General features: G+C 39.3%; 1 protein-coding gene across 1 annotated transcript in view; it reads left to right on the top strand.

The window, feature by feature from the left end:
• Positions 1-21973, top strand: part of PTER (phosphotriesterase related) — a 66777-nt gene that overhangs the window by 41634 nt on the left and 3170 nt on the right. Inside the window, exon 4 of the mRNA XM_082385716.1 lies at positions 17102-17242. Coding sequence (XP_082241842.1) covers positions 17102-17242 — 141 coding nt within the window. The remainder of the gene's footprint in view (positions 1-17101; positions 17243-21973) is intronic.

Consider the following 21973-nt stretch of genomic DNA (forward strand, 5'->3'; position numbering starts at 1 on the left):
GTTGTGGCTCGCGGGCTCTAGAGCGCAGGCTCAGTAGCTGTGGCGCACGGGCTTAGTTGCTCCGCGGCATGTGGGATCTTCCCAGACCAGGGCTCGAACCCGTGTGCCCTGCATTGGCAGGAGCATTCTTAAGCACTGCGCCAGCAGGGAAGCCCAGTACTAGTGTTTTAAAAGCTGTTTTATCTGATGTTAATGTGACTGTACCAATCTTTTTGTGTTTGTCTTTATAATTTACGTGCGTCTTGTATAAAAAGCATATGGCTGGGTTTGGAGTTTTACCCATTCTCTTTTTTTATATGCTAAATTCAGTTTATTTACATTGACTATGTTTACTGATATGCTTATTTCATTTTTTTGGTCATAGTTATTGTTAAAATTTCTTGATTTCTTTTTATTGGTTTTTTTTTCCACCTCCATATTCTATTTTTCCTCTTTACTTCTTTGGAAGGTATGTGTACGATTTATATCCTGTTAGTAGTTATAGCAGAAAATTTAACATGTATATTTAACACATCAAATTTAAACATTTTGAAATATAGTAAACATTTTTACCTTCCTTCCTTCCTAGTAATACAAGAACTTTAGAAACCTCAATTACTCACCATCTAAGTCATAGGCTATATTTTCCAGGATGTGGGGTCTACCTGATTTTTTTTTTTTTTTTGGCCAGACCGCACGGCTTGTGGGATCCTAGTTCCCTGACCAGGGACTGAACCCAGGCCCTTGGCAGTGAAAGTGTGGAGTCCTAACCACTGGACCGCCAGGGAATTCCCTACTTGATTTTTTTTAATCCCAGTGATTAGACATTATTTTATTATTAAAAAACATGGTTAATGTATATTTAGATTAACTTTTTTGCTTTGCTTATCATTTCCTCTCACATATTAGATCTTTATCCTTAAATCATTACTTATTTCCTGAGGTACATCATTTGAAGTTCCTTTACTGAGGGTCTGGTTTGGTAATAAATACTTAGATTTCATGTGTCTGAAAATGCATTTATTCATTCATAAGAGATCATTTAATATAATAGATAATTTATAATAGTGAATTAGAATAGATAATTCTATTTAAAAGTTATTCTTTCCAAGCCCTTTCCATTTTTATCTGACATGTATTATTGCTGCTTTATCAACTCAAAGTAATTGTGCTTCCTTTGAAGTAACCTGTTTTTTTTTTTTTCTGATGACTTTTAGCATCTTTGTCTCTGATATTCTGTATTTTCCCTATGCTCTATCTCAGTGTGAATTTCTTTTTTATTTTGTATGCTTGGAATTCCTCAGTAGAAGGGTATTTTTCATTGTTTCTGGAAAACCTCAGCCATTGTCTCTTCAAATATTGCTTCATCCATATTTCCAGATTATTTACATTGTAAACTATAAGTTGATATAGGTAGGATCTTAATACCTGCACTTCATACTTCCATCCATTTGCATCTTTGAGCTGTAATTTCTTCAGTTCCATCTTCCTATTTACTCCTTCTCTCTCCAGTGGAATCAATCTGCTGCTTAGTCTATCAATTTGGTTTATAATGTTAAGGACTATAGTTTTTATTTTTTCTTCTGTAAGTTCTATTTGGTTACTTTTCAAATCTCCTTGGTTAATTTTGATAATTTCTTTTTCCTTCAACATGCTTTCAGCTTCATCTTTTAAAAAAAAATTAAGCATACAATGTTAACCTTGTACTTAATAAATCTAATTCCCACTGTCTTTTCATTCTGAGCGTATAGTTTGTTGGTTCTTCTGGCCCTCATTCATTATTTCCTTGTAAAATATTACTGTGATCTTAGATTCCTTGGAAATTATTACAAATCCTGGGTTGGAGGGTTTTTTCCTGGCCTTTTGTTTGTTTGCTATGTTTGTTTCTTATAGGCAGTCAGGGGGCATTACCAACCTGAGACTACTTTAAATTTTTAAAAATTAAAAGACAATTTTTACTGTGGTAAAATACACATAACATAAAATTTACCATCTTAACCATTTTGAAGTGTTAAGTTTGGTTGTGTTCAGTACATTCACATTGTTGGGCAACTGATATCTAGAACTCTCTTCATTTGCACAACTGAAACTCTATAGCCATGGAATATCAACTCCCCAACCCCCCACCCCTGGCCCACGGCAACCGCCATTTGATTGTCTGTCTCTACGAATGTGACTACGGGTACCTCATACAAGTGGAATCATACCGTATTTATCTTTTTGTGACTGTTTAAGCATTTGAGGGTTTTAGAACCACACAGGTGCTGTGAATTCTGGCCCCTAAACTCAGTAAGTGCAGGTTTGTGGTTATAGATTCTCATGGAAGACTTTTTTCCCAACTGCCTCCCCTCCACCAGAAGACAAGACTGAGGAAGACATATAACCTCCAAAGACTCCTTCTGTGGGCCAGATTTGCACTGAGTCCAGCCACATGGGTGTTGTTTTTGGGTGAGAGGAGTACTCCCTTCATGTGCTGGCAGAGGCTATGTCTCTGATTTATTTCTGTTCAGCCCCAGTTCTTTCTCACTTCATCCTTTAAAACCCCCCAGGCATCAAAAAAACAAACAACCCAATTACAAAATGGGCAGAAGACCTGAATAGACATTTTTCCAAAGAAGACATACAGATGGTCATGAAAAGATGCTCAGTATCGTTAATCATCAGGAAAATGCAAGTTAAAACCACAATGAGATATCACCTCACACCTGTCAGAATGGCCACCATCAAAAAGAACACAAATAACAAATGCTGGTGAGGATGTGGAGAAAAGGGAACCCTTGTGCACTGTTGGTGGGAGTGTAAGTTGGTTCAGTCATGTGGAAAACAGTATGGAGGTTTCTCAAAAAACTAAAAATAGAACTAGTATATGACCCAGCAATTTCACTCCTAGATATATATCCAAAAAAGCCAAAAACACTGATTCAAAAAGATACATGCACCACAATGTCCACAGCAGCAGCATTTACAGTTGCCAAGATACGGAAGCAACCTAAGTGCCCATCAACAGATAAATGGATAAAGAAGATGTGGTGTCTATAAACAATGGAATACTACTCAACCGTAAAAAAGAATGAAATTTTGCCATTTGCAACAACATGGATAGATTTGGAGGGTATTATGCTAATGAAATAGACAGAGAAAGACAAATACTGTATGATATCACTTATATGTGGAACCTAAAAAATACAACAAACTAGTGAATATAACAAAAGAGGAAACAGACTCACAGATATAGAGAACAAACTAGTGGTTACCAGTGAGGAGAGGGAGGGGGGAGGGGCAAGATAGCAGAAGGGGCTTAAGGGGTACAAACTACTATGTATAAAATAAATAAGCCACAAGGATATATTGTACAACACAGGGAATATAGTCAATATTTTATAATAACTACAAATGGAATATAAGCTTTAAAAATTGTGAATCACTATGTTGTATACCAGAAACTTACATAATATTGTACATCAATTATACCTCACTAAAAAAAAAAACAGGCAAACGCCAGCTCTAGGTCACCCCTTACTCCTTATTTTCTCTGCTCTCTCTTTTGTTTCTGCCCCCTGAACAAGTCCTTTACTTTCCTATCAGCTTAGCCAGGCATTTAAAAATATGATATTTTGTCCCCTTTCATTTTTTTTCCTTTTTTTAACAATTGTTTTTTTTTAATATTTTATTTATGTATTTATTTATTTATGGCTGTGTTGGGTCTTCGTTTCTGTGCGAGGACTTTCTCTAGTTGCGGCAAGCGGGGGTCATTCTTCATCGCAGTGCGCGGGCCTCTCACTGTCACGGCCTCTCTTGTTGCAGAGCACGGGCTCCAGATGCGCAGGCTCAGTAATCGTGGCTCACGGGCCCAGTTGCTCCGCGGCATGTGGGATCTTCCCGGACCAGGGCTCGAACCCGTGTCCCCTGCACTGGCAGGCAGATTCTTAACCACTGTGCCACCGGGGAAGCCCCCCTTTCATTTTATTCATTATTTTACATGTACTATGTTGGCAAGGTATCCTGTGAACGTTTAGCCTGCCCTATTGCTTGAACTGGCTCATGCTAATTCTTAAAGAAGAATCTTTCTAACTCTATTTGTTTACACTTAGACATGTAGGTAAGTGAGAAAATGAGGCCTGGCATTAATAGAACATAACCTTTCATTGAAAATTGTGAAATAAACATTAACTTCTACAACAGTAGGACTTCCTTGTTCATAAAATCAAACTCTACGTGTGTGTGTGTGTATGTATATATATACATATATATATGTTTACTCCTTCCTCATAAAATCAAACAACATGTATAGGTACATAAAATGTATATACACATAAGTATATGTATTTTCTTTTAAACAGTAAAGCTACAGTATCTGAGATTCATTGGCTGCCATTTCAATGCCTCCTTTTAAAATGGCCCAGGATGGAATGGAGAGCTTGACCTGACATCAGACAAACTCAGAGCATCCTAGAAAATCCTGAGACCAATTCTAGAACAGCCACCCATTCTGTCCCTATATTATGGGATTATTCAGGGTTCCAGGCCTGAGATACTATACCTAGAAGTATGAACATTTCAGAGGACAGGCAACTAGGGAAAATGGCCTTAGAAAAAGGAGTGCATTTGGAAAAACAAACCAAATAAAGTAACAGAAAAAAAAAATTCAGGGAGGCAGAGGCAGGCAACGTTAGCTTTTTGGTGTGAGTGTTCACAGCAAGACAGTTGCCAGGCTGGCGTTTGACTAGGTCAGCCTTTCACAGACTCTCTGAGGTCTGCTGGGCTGCACACACAATCTGACCTGTACTGAAAGGGCAAGGACTTCAGCTTCTATAATGGGGACAAATCACAAAAGAACATGTATTTCATGCAACAGAATGCACATGCAACGCACAAAAAGAAGAGCATCCTGAAAACAAGGCCTCCAGGAAAACAACAACAGGAATTTTTAGGCTTGAAAGAGAAGGTTCTGAACCCACAGGCTGCTGTGACTGTGGGTAGCAAGGTAAGATGCTGGCTCTGTCCTGCAGCTCTTTTTAGGACACTGGGCTTTCTAGCCGGACTGCCACTCAGCCTTGACTACCTGTAGAACTGTTCATTCATCCCCCTAAAGGTAGGATTTCTATCATTTGAGAATACGAAATAAAATATCTCCAGGTGTCCACAAGCCATTGATGCAATTAAATTTTTAAAAAGTTTTTCTAATCTTTTTTTTTTTAATTTAATTATTTGGTTGCACCGGGTCTTAGTTGTGGCAGGTGGGTTCCTTAGTTGCGCCTCCAGGGCTCCTTAGTTGCGGCACGCGGGCTCCTTAGTTGTGGCATGTGAACTCTCAGTTGCGGCGTGCACGTGGGGTCTGGTTTCCTGACCAGGGATTGAACCCAGGCCCCCTGCATTGGGAGCATGGAGTCTTATCCACGGCGCCACCAGGGAAGTACCAACAACTAAATATTTTTAAAGATATACAAATCTTCACTAGCATTCATAATAAGGCATTTTACCTTAAAATACATGCACACACACATAAAACAACAACAACGAAACTGCTTTATGCCTATCCAAAAGAAGCAGTTGAGACCCTGAGAGGGAAGAGTTAACGAATGGCCAGCACCTTAGGACACCTCTGCACTACACTGTTGTCATGTGACCACTTGTGACCTGCTTCAGGTCATTTGCCTGGAGAGAACAGCCTGACAAGATAAATCTGCTTCTGTATCTGGGCCCCCCCCCCCCAACCATCTGTTCTCTTTAAGAAATACAGGCCTGTGGAAGTGCCTGTGGACCGCGGTGGATGTAACCCTAGGGAACATTGTAGGGGGCTGCCCTTGACAGTTATAGCCGCCCAAAGTCAACATTTGTCGAAAAAGAACACCAGCACTTATGTGTTCCTGTTTGGGCTTTTAATCCACAAAGGCTTTATGCCTTTTAATCACGTATTAAAACTTGACTACCTGTTAAAACCCTGGCCACATTTCCAGGTGGCAGATAACCACAGCACTGCCTCTGTCCCTGGTTTGATACAGCGTATACGGGATTGAAGAAGATAACCCATGGAGAGTCTTTTTGCCATCCGCCTCCAAGGAATTTTCTCTGCAATGTTCTATAGAGTAGCTGCAGGTATTTTTATGACAGCAAAATTCTGTCATCACCAAGGAAAGTTGGGTAGAGCAACATGGCTGGAAGGTATTTGGGTACTAACTATTTACTGATCAAACTCGGAGTCACTGGGAGGGCCAAAGACAGGTGCTATGCCTCAATCTTTCTTCTACTTATCGATTTAACAAACCAAAGGGCTTTAATGGAAATCCAGGGCCTAGAGTTTGATTAGAGGCACAATGATAATTAAGTGCAGGAACATAGCACATCTCTCTCTTTGAAAATTTCTCCCTGTGGAAGGTAGAGGAATTTGACCCAAGGGTTTCTGAAAGAGGAGAAGGCAGATTGCAGTGGATGGGCTCTTTACCCCTGATTATTCAGGCCAAATTCGCCCACCTCCTTAAAGGACACAATTTAGATACATTTTTTTTCATGCTCTTAATTAGATAAAGTAAGTGAGTGGAAAATCACTTCATTTATTCATTCATTCAACAAATATTTGTTAAGTGCCTAATTACCATATACCTGACACTAGGATGTAGCAGGGAACAAGACCCATTTTCTGCCTTCAACATGATTACTTCATTATAATTATGGTGACTTAACCTTAAGGGTGTCTTTGTAAAGGCACCAAAAAATAATCATCTGGTATCCTTTGAACTGTACAGTTTCAATTCCTATGAATACTAGTGAATTAATGTGAAACCAACCAAAAACAATTCCAAGCAAAAGTTTGGCAAACTTAAAACTGACCAAAATATTTTTATATATTTACATAGCATGGAAGTACTTTAAAAAAAGAAAAGAACAATTGGAATGTTTTGCACATGAAATGGTTTATAACACTTAGAATCCTCTGCATACAATGCTGTATTTCTTAACAGTTTATTGTTAGGATTGTGTGTATGCATGCATTATGTGCAAAATGCACAGTATGTGGTGAGAGGAATGAGTATGCCTTGTAGAGTATGTACCTTGTACGTGTTATATACAGTAAAGACAACTTACTTAGTCATATCAGCTCAGATCCAACTATGGAGTGAGAAATTAAAGACATTAATTCAGGCAACAAAGTAGGGGCCTGATAAGCACAAGAGAATTTTTCAGAGAAAATGTTTACTAATAACACTGCCCTTTTCTCATTTCCTAATATCCACTGACATTTCTTCTGTTACCCGTATGGCATGAGACAGGAAAATATAAGAAAAACTAGATGTTTTTAAACATACAATCATGGCTACTGGTGTAGAATTAGGTATGACTGTAGCTAAATTTTACATAAAAATCTACACTGCAACCCACAGAATGGGAGAAAATATTTGCAAATGAATCGACAGACAAGGGATTAATTTACAAAATATACAAACAGCTCATGATCAATATCAAAAAAAAATAACCCAATCAAATATCAAAAAAACCCAATCAAAAAATGGGTGAAAGATCTAAACAGACATTTCTTCAAAGAAGACATACAGATGGCCAAGAGGCACATGAAAAGATGCTCAACATCACTAATTATTAGAGAAATGCAAATCAAAACTACAATGAGGTATCACCTCACAATGGTCAGAATGGCCATCATCAAAAAAGTTACAAACAATAAATGCTGGAGAGGGTGTGGAGAAAAGGGAACCCTCTTGCACTGTTGGTGGGAATGGAAATTGATACAACCGTTATGCAGAACAGTATGGAGGTTCCTTAAAAAACTAAAAATAGAGCTACCATATGATCCAGCAATCCCACTTTTGGGCATATATCCAGAGGAAATCATAATTCGAAAAGATACATGCACCCCAATGTTCAATGCAGCACTATTCACAATAGCCAGGACGTGGAAGCAACCTAAATGCCCATCGACAGAAGAATGGATAAAGAAGATGTGGTACATATATACAATGGAATATTACTCAGCCATAAAAAGAATGACATAATGCCATTTGTAGCAACATGGATGGACCTAGAGACTGTCATACTGAGTGAAGTAAGTCAGACAGAGAAAGACAAATACCATATGATATCACTTATATGTGGAATCTAAAAAAATGGTACAAATGAACTTATTTACAAAACAGAAATAGAGTCACAAATGTGAAAAACAAACTTCTGGTTATGGGGGAATGGGGAGAGGGATAAATTGGGAGATTGGGATTGACATATACACACTACTATATATAAAATAGATAACTAATAAGGACCTACTGTATAGCACAGGGAACTCTACTCAATGCCGTATAATGACCTATATGGGAAAAGAATCTAAAAAAGAGTGGATATATGTATATGTATAACTGATTCACTTTGCTGTACTGCAGAAACTAACACAACACTGTAAATCAATTATACTCCAATAAAAAAAATTTTTTTAAGTCTACATCGGTTTGTAGAGAGCACTCAGTGACACAGAAACACAAACCTTGAACACATTTCAGTGTGATGTCATGTGGTGACACTGGCCACAGCTATTCTTTCATGAATGCAGTGCCTATTCTATGTCTGCCTGGGACAATGGAGAAAGAGGGAGTGCTGGGGTCACAGCGTCTGATTCTATTTCTGACACCAGCACTTACTTGCTAAGTGACCGTCAGCAAGTCATTTAAGCCTCCAGTCTTTTGCTCATCTGTCAAAAGGCATTAAGAAAAATTATTTTTTAACCCTTTATGTGTTAGGCAAATTTCCCCGATTATCGTTTATCATGGTTTTCCTTTCATTGCAAAACTTATTTAAAAAGAAATAGAAAATCCAGGCAAATATTGGACAAACTGAAATGGAGCAAAACTACTTAATATACCTAAAAGTGCCGAATAAAATGCAATTAAGTTATGCTGGTAATTGGTATGTGTTGAGTATCCTAAATCGCACTCTTTAACAAAGACACTTGGGCGAATCAGCCCAATGTCAAGAGCAAACGAAGGCACTGGTCCTGGATTCTCTCTGATACATTATACCCACCAAAAGCTTCCACAAGTAATTTTTTTCTTCTAAAGACATTTTTCACGACTCTGACACCATTCCCATGAAATGTGACATTATAACAAATAGGATTGCCATGTCTATGAGATTTATCTTCACTCTCCTCAATACCATCATTCCTTGAACTGTGTATTGCTTGCATGAAAAACGCAACCTCTTTTGTGCTCTGTGGTAGCTGGAAAGTTCATATGGTAAAAAGCTCTTCCTAGGGTGGATAAACTGTGAAATCCATTTTAAAATGAGGTTTTAATTACATTTCGCAATTCAGAGCCAACTTCTGGTTTTGGTGTAATTTAAACAAGGGTTTTTTTCTCTTGCAGCCATCTGTTCCTTTTCCTCAAGCCTACACTTATGTCATAATATTGAAAATGTGACGTCATTCCCTCCTATGACATCATTAAACATCTCTGTACGATAAAGACCCAAGAAGAGAGCTGAATCACGTGGGAGGAAGATGCCTGTTCAGATATAGATAATGAGAATATGTAAAATAAATACATTGCAATCTGAATTATTTTTCTATTGCTTTTCATTCCCAGTTACTCTCTACAGTTGAAAAGACTGTGCCATAAGAGTAATGCTTTATCACAAAAAAATCCTCTAAAAAAGACAAAATAATCTTTAAAATACCTACATATATGGGAATAAACTAGTATATTAATGTGAATGCACCATCTGAATTGATGGTTTTGAGTTTGTGTGAAACCAGAGTTCCTGGTAAATATTTAATTGAAGTAATAAATTATACTTACTAGCCACAGACGATGTTTAGGCCGTACATTAAAAACTTACTTCATTCTATTCAGTTTCTATTTTTGACATTAAAAAATAAATTAATTGAAATTCATCAATTAAGAATTTTTCAGATTTTGTAAGTTGCAACTGCCAGTTAATAGTATAGAAATATACGTGAATAGTGTCTTAAAATTATATTAACATTGGCTTTATTAGGTTATAGTAATTTATATATTAACTTCTTTTAAACATTGTATTAGAAATATTTAAAAAATTATTTTAGGTTGTTACATCAACAATGCTAGGTGCGTTTAAAAATTCTTTTAAGTAGTTGCTGAAGAACGCTCATAAAATTATAAAGAATCCCACATGACACTATCTGTACAAATACTCACTGGTTTTAAATTAAGAAATGCAGTGAAGAGGGAGACAGGATTTTTTTGGAGTTCTTTTGTGGTAAACAATTTTTATAATAATCAGTCATTGAAATTAAACATTGTTTTAAATAAATCAGTTATATGTAAGCATCTCCTTATTATCATATGTTTAAGTTAAAAAAAATTTTTTTAATTACTTGGTCAAGTTCATAAGTTTTGGCACTGAAGATAATTCTGTGCTTCTGTATGTGTCAGGCCCTGAGCTAGTCCAGTCTCAAAATACAGCAACACTCACAGTGCTTACCCTTCAGGCCCTGGAATTCACAGACTGGAGTAGCTGATGAATTCCAACAAAGTCCCTGCACAGTATAATGGGAAGTGCACTAGCCTAGGAGTTCCTGGAATTCCTCGGTTCTTGATCACTGAAAAGACCCAGGCTTTAGTTTCCTCATTTCTGCAACCATGTTAATATGCAGCATCAGTATTTCACCAGTTCATTATGAGTTCCAGAACCTGCCCTTTCCATGCTCGTGGTAGCATTTAATGATGCCAACATCTAATGAACTGCCCGTGGCGGGCCCTTGATTCTCCTTCTACACTTCTGTCACTATGGGGACCGTGTCCCCTCGCTTACTCTTCCTTCTTGCCCTAGTCTGGTCAATGACAGTATTATTCGCCCAGATGTTAGTCTAAAGTCCCCTCCCCTCTGCACCCCCATGTTAAAAGCTGTCTACCACACTGAGACCTCCAAATACAGCCCCTCTGGTCCATTCCTCTGTTGTTCACTTAATTCAGGTCCTCATTGTCACCTGAACTACGGTAACTGTCTCCAAAGAGGAACCACGCCCTTAGCTTTGCTCCCTAATCTAGCCTCCAAATTGCCATCATTTGGGTCTTTGCAAACACAAATCTGATTACATTCCCCCACCCTGACTTATTATCCTTCAGTGGTTCTGTGTCACCTTCAGCACAAAATCCAAACACCTTGGTCATCTGGTCCCCACCCATCTCTCCATCTCATCTCCCACCCTCTCTAGTGCATAGGCAGAATCTGGGCTAAAGCCACACTGCCCGTGACTTTGAGTAACCTGTGCTGAGTGTTCTTACATGCTTCTCACACAACCTAGTCCGTCTGGTGGAAATACCCTGTTCTCTGATCTACTAGGCAGAGTCTTTCTTCAATATACAACTCATCAGAGATTTTCTTCGCTATGAAGCTTTTCCTGGATGAGCCAAGCAGTGTCTGATATCTCCTTCTTTGTGTCAACCCAGTTCCTAGTAGTACTTTCTTAGACTTGGTAAGGTCTGAAAAGCCATTATTTGTTTCCATGTCTCTTTTCCCTAATAGACACTGATCTTCTTGAAGGATGAGACCCTGTATTATTTGTCTTTTTTTCCCCAGCTCATACTTCATAGTAAGTAGATGATCAACAATTTCTTATTAGATGGATGGGTGGGTGGGTGGATGGATGGATGGATAGATGCGTCTCCCCTCATGCACTTTAGCTCTGATAAATTACAGCCTTATCTTCTAGAAATGACAAGCTCTTTTACCTCTCAATAGGTGTTCTTCTGGATTATCCATCCCTCACCGGACACTTAAACCCCACCAACCTATATCTGAATAGTTTTCTTCAAGACTCAACTCAAAGGAGTCGCCTCTTTCATTATTCTTTCATAATACTTTGTATGTATTTGTACTATAAAAAGCTTTCAACACATTTAATTGTAATTATTAATTTAAATATATATCTCCTTCCCTAGACTTTCAGTTCTTTGAGACAGCAGCTTAAATTTCTTATTCATAGGAGTATTCCCAGCACAAAGGCTAGCACGAGGTAGGTGATAGCACAAGACAGTAAATGTTTGCTGAATTAATTCATGAAGGTGTGCTTGAATGTATGAGATGAAATCATGTATTTGGGAGTATTTTGAAACTGTAAAAACCCAAGACAAATGTTAGGTAATGTCATCATCTTGATTACACCACGTGTTATATCCTTTCCTCTGCTTCTTAGTTCTTGCTTCCCAGAGAGAGCACAGATCCTCGTCTAAATTATCTCTTCACACAGACTTCCTTGTTCCCACTCAGACTGCATTTTGACATTAAACTACACCCCTCAGCTCTTGGATCAGATCTAGAATATATAGAGGTTTGAAAAACAGAATCAACTGTCTTGCGTTTTAGTACTGGCCTTAAAACATGTATGTACGTGATAACCATATTCTGAAAATGAAGAGAGCCAAATGGCATCAGAGAACCATTTTCTTAGTTAATAGCAATATACTTGTCATAAATATAAGCCTGTTCCTTACATAGAGAGAATCTGTTTACTGGTGGAAGAGCAAAAGTGTCAAACAGGCAACAGAAGAAATGATATAATATGAATAACAAGAACAAATACTTGATTCAAACATCTCATCTTCCTCTTGGGAAATCTCAGGATATTTTACAAATGACATTGCAATCAACTTCATTCACCTGGAAGAAGGGACTTTCTCCAGTGTGAAATGCAGTAGCTCTTCTGCATCTCACAGTCACCTCACGGACTATTTAGGGCAAGAGGTGAAAGATATATACCTTAAAGGCTGGGGAAGACTGGAATAAGAAAGAATATAATTATTCATGGATATAGAATATGGAATGAGGAAAACTGGCTGCGGTTGACACCTTTGCTCTTATAAGAAGTGCTGTGAGATCACTGAGGGGCAGGACCTTCGTTTAATCCTCTTCTGACAGACGTCAAGCAGAGTATATTTTCCCCTGGTGCCATTTTGACATCTGGGGTCAATCCTTTCTCCAAGTGAAAAAAAGTCACATGCATAAATGCAACTTCAGTAGCACCTTGACAGTCCCTGGAAGTCATCCAGCTGAATGTCAGTTTAATGTAGTTAAGTCACCTTGTTAGACATTCACGGTGCAAGGTGAGATGCTTTTGTGATGTGGTGTATTTCTCCATAGGTAAGTGCTGACGTAAGGAATGGAGCAGCTGAGGTGGGTGAATGCAGTCATCACAAAAGCGGCAGCAGGGTCTAAGAACATGGCTTCTGAAGATGAACGCATTTGCATTTACTCACCAACTCCTCATTTGGGAAGTTGAGACTTACAAGCTTTTCTGAGACTTAGTTTCCTCATCTATAAAATGGGGATGATCGTACTTTTCTCATGTAGTTTTTGTAAGGATTAAATGAGATAGGGCCGTCTTTATTGCCTGAGGATTATTAAGTGTTTTATTTTCCTGCTTCACCTACTTCTCCATCCTACCGCCTCATTAATATCTAATACAAAACTCATTTTATTTTCGGGGCTGTCTTCTGAAAAGTATGTCTGATCATTGAGCTACTTTTTCCCATGGATTTTACACTATGTTTCCTCCTTCAATAGGGAGAATTTAAGTGCACTCATTTCTTAGTTGCCTTCACACTAATGTTCAGTTATCTAGGGTGTGTCACATCATCAAATGTCACTAATAATAATAATATGTATGTATGTATGTACATACATATATATATGTATGTGTGTGTGTGTATATATGTATATTTATCCTGGCTTTTTTTTTTTTTTTTTTTTATCCTGGCTTTTTAATGACAGCAAATTTGTCTGCCTCCTTTTTAAACTGCATTCTCCTGATGGTCAAAATATCAGCTTAATTGCTTCTTTTCTGAAATCTTCTCGCCTACATATGACTGTGAAATTTTTAAGAGTGTTTTACAGAGGGACCATTTCCCTCAAAGACACACTCCTTTCTACGTGCTGTTCTACAGGGTAAGAATTCCCAGGGATTACATTTGAAACTTACATGTGTAGATGCATCTTATTGAACATGTTCGTCTTCCTCTAGAAAGTGATCTCTGCCTACGGTGCCCTTCTTCAGATAACATTTCCAGTACAGGCAGGATTTATATATAATTGACATCTGGAGATCTGGATGCCTACGTTCCCCATCCCTCTCTGAGATGAGGTTTCTGGAAGACCACATCCAGGAAGATCACTCAGGGCCTCGTGGGCCACTGTAAGGCCCTGGCTTTTTCTTGGAGGGAAATGGGGAGCTATTGGCGGGTTGTGAGCGGAGGAGAGACCTGATCTGACTTAGGTGTAGATAGATTTTAGTTGCTGTATTGGAATAGACTGTAACAGAGCAAAGGTAGAGAAGTAGGGAGAGTACTTGGGAATCTATTGCAGGGATCCTGCAAGAGAAGATGGTGTTTTGGACCAGGAGTGTAGCAGGGGAGGTGGTGACATATTTGGATTCTGGTCCTATTTTGAAAGTCAAACCAAAAGTCTATCTTGATGGGCTAGATGTAGAGTGATTCAGAGGAAGAAAGAGGAGAAAGCTCCAAGATTTTTGGCCCTGAGCACTGGATGGATGGAGTTGCCATCAACTTAGTTGGAGCAGCTGGTTTGGGGCAGGACATGAGGGGTTTAGTTCAAGGCATGTTAAGCTTGCATTGCCTACCAGACATCCAAGTAGAGATGGCAAGCAGACAATTAGGCGTGCAAGTCTGAACTTCAGGAGAGAGGACCTCATTATAGAAGACCCTTAACATATGCCATATGCTTAGTATTTGTAAGAGGCTTAGAGCAACATCAGGCTCCTAGTAAGAAAGTAAGCAATGGTCACAATTAATATAGTTCCTTCTCCTCCTCTGACCATATCATTAGAAATACCCAGAATAACTGTAATGGTCAAATCCTGTCTATTATATGTCGTTATGCTTTGAGCTACTGATTGAAGACCTCCACAAAGTAATCCTTTCTTACTTTTTTGGATAACTTCCATTTTTCAAGTGCAATTTTTGAGGGTACTGCGGGGAGGGAACTACATTTCAGAATAAAAATTAAAAAACACGATGTGCACACAAAGTCAATGTAATTCTGGAAAATGTCCTTTGAGGATAAAATATGTAGCAGTGGGACTTCCCTAGTAGTGCAGTGGTTAAGAATCACCTGCCAATGCAGGGGACACAGGTTCGATCCCTGGTCTGGGAAGATCCCACATGCCATGAAGCAACTAAGCCCATGCACCACAACTACTGAGCCTGCGCTCTAGAGCCCATGAGCCACAACTACTGAGCCCACGTGCTGCAACTACTGAAGCCTGCGCGCCCTAGAGCCCGTGCTCCGCAACAAGAGAAGCCACCGCAATGAGAAGCCTGTGCACCTCAATGAAGAGTAGCTCCCGCTCGCCACAACTAGAGAAAGCCCGTGCGCAGCAACGAAGACCCAACACAGACAAAAATAATAAAAAATTTTAGAAAAGGAAAAAAATACTAAACTTATCTCTTCCCCCTTATGTTATTTTAATTGTGTATATTTCATTTTTAAGCATGGTTCTTTGGGGAAAACAGAATATGTTTACTATAGTAAAACACATATTCTTTTAGCCTAGTAATTTTGGAAGCAAAAATGGTCTCCATGGTAAGAAGATAGAAAAGGAGTGGTATTAATAGAAGGTAGCACAGAGCTAATGTGCATTTTATAGCATAAAGGAAAGATTTTTTTAGCCTCCCTGCCTAAAACAACATCGTGAACTCTAAGTTACGCTAAATTGGTGAAGAGAATAAAAAGGAGCCAGCTACGATATGATGGCTCAGAGTGAAAGTCAAGAGCCAACTTCCCGGCAGCAGCCCAGGACAGCAGAATCCTCTCACACTCGGACACAGAGGCTTAATTGGTCCTCCTAGGGTTTGGAAGAGAGGCTTTGAAAATACTTCTGACCTCTCAGAAGCAGATTTAGAGACATACAATAGTGCTTTAATCCTTGCATCCTGGCATTGCCAAAGTAATAGGATATCAGAATGGATAAAACCCTAATAAGACAAGGATTATCTGACGTTGCAACTTTTCTCCAAGCCCGTTTTGGATCCCAAACAATCACCTCCTTCCTCTAGGTCCTTAACTCCCTTCACACAATGTTTAATGAGGTATATTTTTTCCTTCACATTTTCTCCATATTGCCTCCTGGTAGGATTTTTTTCTTTCTTTCTTTCCTATTTCTCTCTGTGCTTGAATCTCTATGATGGCATTTTGGGGGTTAATTTTAGGCATCCTTTTTACTTGTTAGAGTCTCAGCTTCTTGAGATAATCCACTCTTGTTCCAGACTCGACTCTTCTGTCTGGAGCCTGCACTCATCCTATACTTTTCTCCTTTTCCCATTCATTTACATAGTCTTACAAAGAGTGATATTTTTACTATGATCTCTAGTGAGAAGATAGCCATAAAATTATCATAAAATAATAAATTCTGTTTAAAAAATAAACACACCAGAACATAAATATCTGTAGGCGTATTGCCCCTCCTTTTTTTAAAAAAATTGCAATGATATTCACATATGCTTTGGAATTAATTTTAGAACAACTTTATGATGTTCACAAGAAAATCGCCCTGTTACCTTACCTTGGCTTCCTGTTTTATCCAGATCAGTATTACTCACCTAATTCTCCAGTCCTGATGCCAAATTTCCTCTGATAGTTTCCACAGTTCACAGCAGTCCCACTAAGGATTTTCAAAGGAATACGGAGCATATCCTGAAGACAATTCTGAAAAAGAATTACAAAATTGGTTTGGAGATGGCAGCATAATTAAAATGTCTACAGTTCCCAAGTCCTTGAGATGGGAACACTCCCTTTTGGATGGGAATTTTCCCTAATTTCTGGTAACAAATTGAACTATTTTATAATCACATCATAAAAGCCAACTCAAAAGTTCTTTTACTTGATTTCAACTACATTCCAGTACATAGTGTGCTTAAAACTTTGAATCTGTATACGTGGAAAACATGCTCTTGTTTTTTTGTTTGTTTTTGGCCACACCACGTGGCATGTGGGATCTTAGTTCCCCGACCAGGGATCAAATTGGTGTCCCTGCATTTAGAAGCTTGGAGTCTTAACCCCTGGGCCACCAGGGAAGTACCTGGAAAATATGCTCTTAAGAGTAACAATATGTCTGTCTTATTGTCTCTAGGACTCTCCTTGACAAGAGGGAACTACTGGAGTTTGCTCAACTTGGCTGTTACTTGGAATATGATCTCTTTGGAAGTGAACTTTTTCATTATCAATTCAACCCGGATATTGACATGCCCAATGATAATAAAAGAATTAAAAGGTAAACATGATGAAATCTCTCATGGTATTTCCTTTTACCATCTCTTTTGGATTTTCTTATCTGGGTGGGTATTAGCAAAGATTCAGAAAACAGTAAGCAGGCGGAACCAGGGGCTTGCAGAGAAAAATATATCGATGCTGTTTCAGGAAGGCAAATCTCTATATATTATTTTGAGGAGAAAATGAATCAGCCTAAGTAGGCAAAAGCTTCGCAAAGCCTTAGAAGTTCAGTGCAGATGGGCAGCTGATAAGAAATACAGACAATACTCAATCTCTGCTCTGACAATAAAAGAACAAAAGACATTTCCCTCTTTTTATTCTTAACGAAGTAAGCTGTTTCTTTCTCAGGTTGACCACACCTGAGGTCCTAACCTCCTATAATGAATTTTTGAAATGCTTTACTAAAAATATTCACTAAAGAGGTGACTGCAACTTACAGGCTATAAGTATAATGTCTAAAGGTCAAACATTATGTAAAATCCAACCTCTCAAAATTGTCCAATATTTTGGGGGTGAAAGCAAATAACTGTACAAGTCATTCTCAGCAACCAAGTGGAAAACTTCGGGAGTCAAGGCTGGATGCTACCTGGTTTGTCTTGGTTACATGGTGATATGAAGACTGAATGCACCAAGTTAGGGAATCTGGGAGGAGAAATAGATTTGGGATTGACAGGATGACTTTATCTTGGGAATATAGTGTTTCTATCTGGTGGGGCCCTGGGATAAGGGCTCAGGATGCTCAGGACAGAGACTTGGACATAAATCTAGACATTGTTGGCTTACATGTGACAGTTGGAAGCACGGGAATGACTGAGATCACTCAGAGAAGAGAATGAGGACAGAGCCCTGGTGACCACCAACATTTACGGGATGAACTCAGGAACAGACCCTCAGAGACAGGTTGAGAAATTTTCAAAGCGTTAAGAATATCAGGGAAATGCATTGTTATGAAAGTTGTTGGAGAAGAATACTTAAAGCAGAAGGGCTTGAACACTTGTAATAGGTGGCAGATATCAAGTGAGATAAAGACTGAAAAGTATCCATTGGATTTCACAATCAGGAAGTTTTTGTGTTTTTTTTTTAATTTTATTTTTGGCTGCGTTGGGTCTTTGTTGCTGCACACGGGCTTTCTCTAGTTGCGGCGAGCGGGGGCTACTCTTCATTGCGGCGTGTGGGCTTCTCATTGCGGTGGCTTCTCTTGTTGTGGAGCTCGGGCTCTAGGCATGCGGGCTCAGTAGTTGTGGCTCGCGGGCTCTAGAGCACAGGCTCAGTAGTTGTGGCACACGGGCTTAGTTGCTTGGTGGCATGTGGGATCTTCCCAGACCAGGGCTCGAACCCGTGTCCCCTGCATTGGCAGATGGATTCTTAACCACTGCGCCACCAGGGAAGCCCAGGAAGTTTTTACTTCAGTCAATAAGTGCAGTCTTGGCAGAAAAGGCTTGAGGAACAAGTAGAAGGTGACGAAGAGGACAGAGGCTACTCTTTCAAGAAGCTTGATAGTAAAGGGAAGCAGGGCTGGAGGGCTGGAGCTAGAAGTGCAGACAGGACCAAAGGAAGGTTTTGTTAGGAGACAGAGAGAATGAATCCAGGGAAGTGGTGCCTGATCTACAGGGTTATTATAGAATTTATATGAAATAAATATGCAGTTTTTAGCTGAGTGTCTGGGGTAGACTATGGAAGTGGTCAGTCAATGTTAACCTAAAAAAAATCTGGACAGGTAAGAGATACAGATGAAGGCTCCTAAGGAGACAAAGAGATGGAATCTGGGCAGCAGATAGGAAGTTGGTTGAAAGGAAGTATACTTTCTCCATGGAAATGAGTGCAGGTGAGGCAGGTAATGGAGGGAGTGGGGAACAGTGTTTTGGTGAGAGGAACAGGAAACTGAGGACAGGTGGTCCCGTGTGATCTCTAGGGCGCCTGTGAAGGAGACATGGTCATCTCCTGAGAGGGAAGGAATGGATTCAGGGCAGGACCTTGTAGAGGAGGATGAAGGCTGAGAGTGGATGGTGAATGAATGAGAGAGACACTGTTGTGTGGAAGACCCAGTGGAGGCCAGACATCATGACTGCATGACTGTCTATCGGCACCAATGTGCATGATTTGGTGAGTAGTTTCCTAAAAAATGTTTTGTGTTTTGGTAGTAGGACCAAAGAATTTTGTGAGTAGAAGTAGAAGATGGAGACAGAGAGCCTGAGGGTTGGGATTATGTCCGAAAAACGTGGTTGATACTGGGGGCACCACAGAGGGGTTGAGATGAGGGTCACGAGGTCCAAGCTGGAGGGAAGAAAGTATAGAGAGAGATGGAGAGATGTCCAGGAATAACATAGCAGGGGCAAATCCCTGGATGCTTGAAGCAAGTGGGTGAATACAGATAGTGGAAGAAGGTGAGTGAAAAAGTAGAAGGATGGAACTCTTGGTCAGAGTGGGAAAAGGAAGGTTGAGTGGAACTGGTTCTCCATGATGACAAGGAGCAGAACAGGGTCCTGACTGTAGAAAACTGGTTGGAATGGGAGTAAGCCAAACTGGAGCAGAGAAGTGATGTCCAGAAACTGTGAGGCTCAAGTAGCAGGAGTTGAACACATGTACATTGGGTTTGAGGGGGAGGTCTTGAGCCAGTGGCCACAGCTGAGACAGCCTTAGGGTCTTTCCCCCAGGAAGTCAATCTTTACATGTACGCCTGCTACTGTCCCTGTGTACTGGCACACCTCCTTGATGAGCTTATTAACAGTAAAATAGGCTTCAAGTTTAATATCATCAGAGAGAGTTGATTGATGTTACAGTAGTTTTGTATATAAATATAGAGACACTCAGCTCTACATGAGCAAACTGCTTTGACTGTTCTGACCAGAATCGCTAGGGCATTTTTTTTTTTTTTCTACTACTCAAACCAGTTCTTTGATAAACAGATTTATTGGTTTGTTTGTTTGTTTTGTTTTATGATTTTAATTTCCTTGCCCAGGAGTACCATTCAATACAGGCAAACAGGTTTCCTAAGAGCCCTACTAGCTTGGACCATACTCAGAGGTGAATATTCTCTGGAATTTAAAATGGGGTGCTGTGTAGACCTTTCTCATCTTTCATGACCTCAAAACCATGATTTCCTGATGAATGCCCTCAACACACGTTTTACAATTCATCTTGGAAATAGGAAGTTTGCTCCCAGGACCTACTTTGTTTCTATAAGCCCGTTTATGGCAGTGAGCTGTATCTTCTCCACCCCTATGCTTTCCATGACACTCCTAGACCTGGAATAAAAGAGGGAATCTGCAGAGGGAGGTCTATGGAGATATGAGCTTTCATTGAGCTAAATGTAAACATTCTAGATGTATGGAAATACATCAAAAAGTATATATATATGTGCATGTGTGTTTGTGTATATCTATGTATCTGTGTATGTATGCATCCTTAATCTCTGTAAATTAAAGCCGTGCATTAAGTCCCTGGACTCAAGTACAGCTCATGGTAATTACTAAATGAATTTTGGGTTGTGTGTGTATCCCCTTGTACCTACCTCCTGGGCACCTGATTTTCGTCATTCATCAGCAGTCCTTCTCTGAGTGAGCCTCAGTAAAGCTTTGAAGTGCAAGAACAGAGAAGCACGTTTCTGCCTACCTCTGGTTTTCAGCACCAGAAATTCTGTGTCTAACACCTGTTTTCAATCTTCTGCTCCATTTCTCAATCTTATTATATCTCTGCCTTTTCACACTTTGTAGTCTCTCTCTAATATTTGTTTGCAAAACACTAACTCATTTGTATTTCTATAATTACTGTGATTTTTTGTCTTCTCATCTGTAGTGGTTCCTTCCTTCTGGCGGTCTCTCTCTAAATACTGTTCTTCTACACAATGGCGCAGCATGTGAGACGATCTCTTATTTTAGGAGTGACCAGGCAGTTTTCTTGATAGTCAGGATATAATTATGTTTCTAGAGCCAGAACATTCTTTCTCATGAGATAACTAGTCTCCAGATTCTTGACTTAATGAGCTCTAAGGGTTCCCATTTTGAAATGAGTATCTTTCCTCACTACTGCACCATTCAGTGACCTTGTGCTTCAGGATATGACACAGGCCTCTTACAGGAATTTGTTTACACAAATGTGCCTCTGCAGTAATAAGATATCTCTTTTTCTCAGACAAGGAAAAGAGACAAAAATGTTGAGAAAGGCTCAGAAAATATACAGGGGAAAGTGTACCCTAAAATTTCCTGTAAGGTGATACTCCTTTTCAGTTGCGGATCAAGGTTTGTCACACTAAGTTTCAGCACCGTGCATGCATCTGTCAAATCTTTCTCTTTTTTCATAAACGATCATATAACTGCCTTAAATAATTCCCTTAAAGAGAATTCGTTCCAAAAGTAACTTCCTATCAGGACTTTTGGACATTATACAAATTGTAAAGAGGCAGATAATGCCCTACCCCTATATAAGGGTAGGTAGGGATATAGGGAATTCAGAGGTAGGGGATTAAGAGGTATAAACTATTATGTATGAAATAAGCTACAAGGATATATTGTACGACATAGGGAATATAGCCAATATTTTATAATAACTATAAATGGAGTATAACCTTTAAAACTTGTGAATCACTATACTGTACATCTGTAACATATACTATTGTACATCAACTATACTTCAATAAAAATAAAGAAAGGGGCTTCCCTGGTGGTGCAGTGATTGAGAATCTGCCTGCCAATGCAGGGGACACGGGTTCGAGCCCTGGTCTGGGAAGATCCCA

This window comes from Balaenoptera borealis (genome assembly GCF_965194805.1).
Source record: "Balaenoptera borealis genome assembly, chromosome: 3".
NCBI lineage: Eukaryota > Metazoa > Chordata > Mammalia > Artiodactyla > Balaenopteridae > Balaenoptera > Balaenoptera borealis.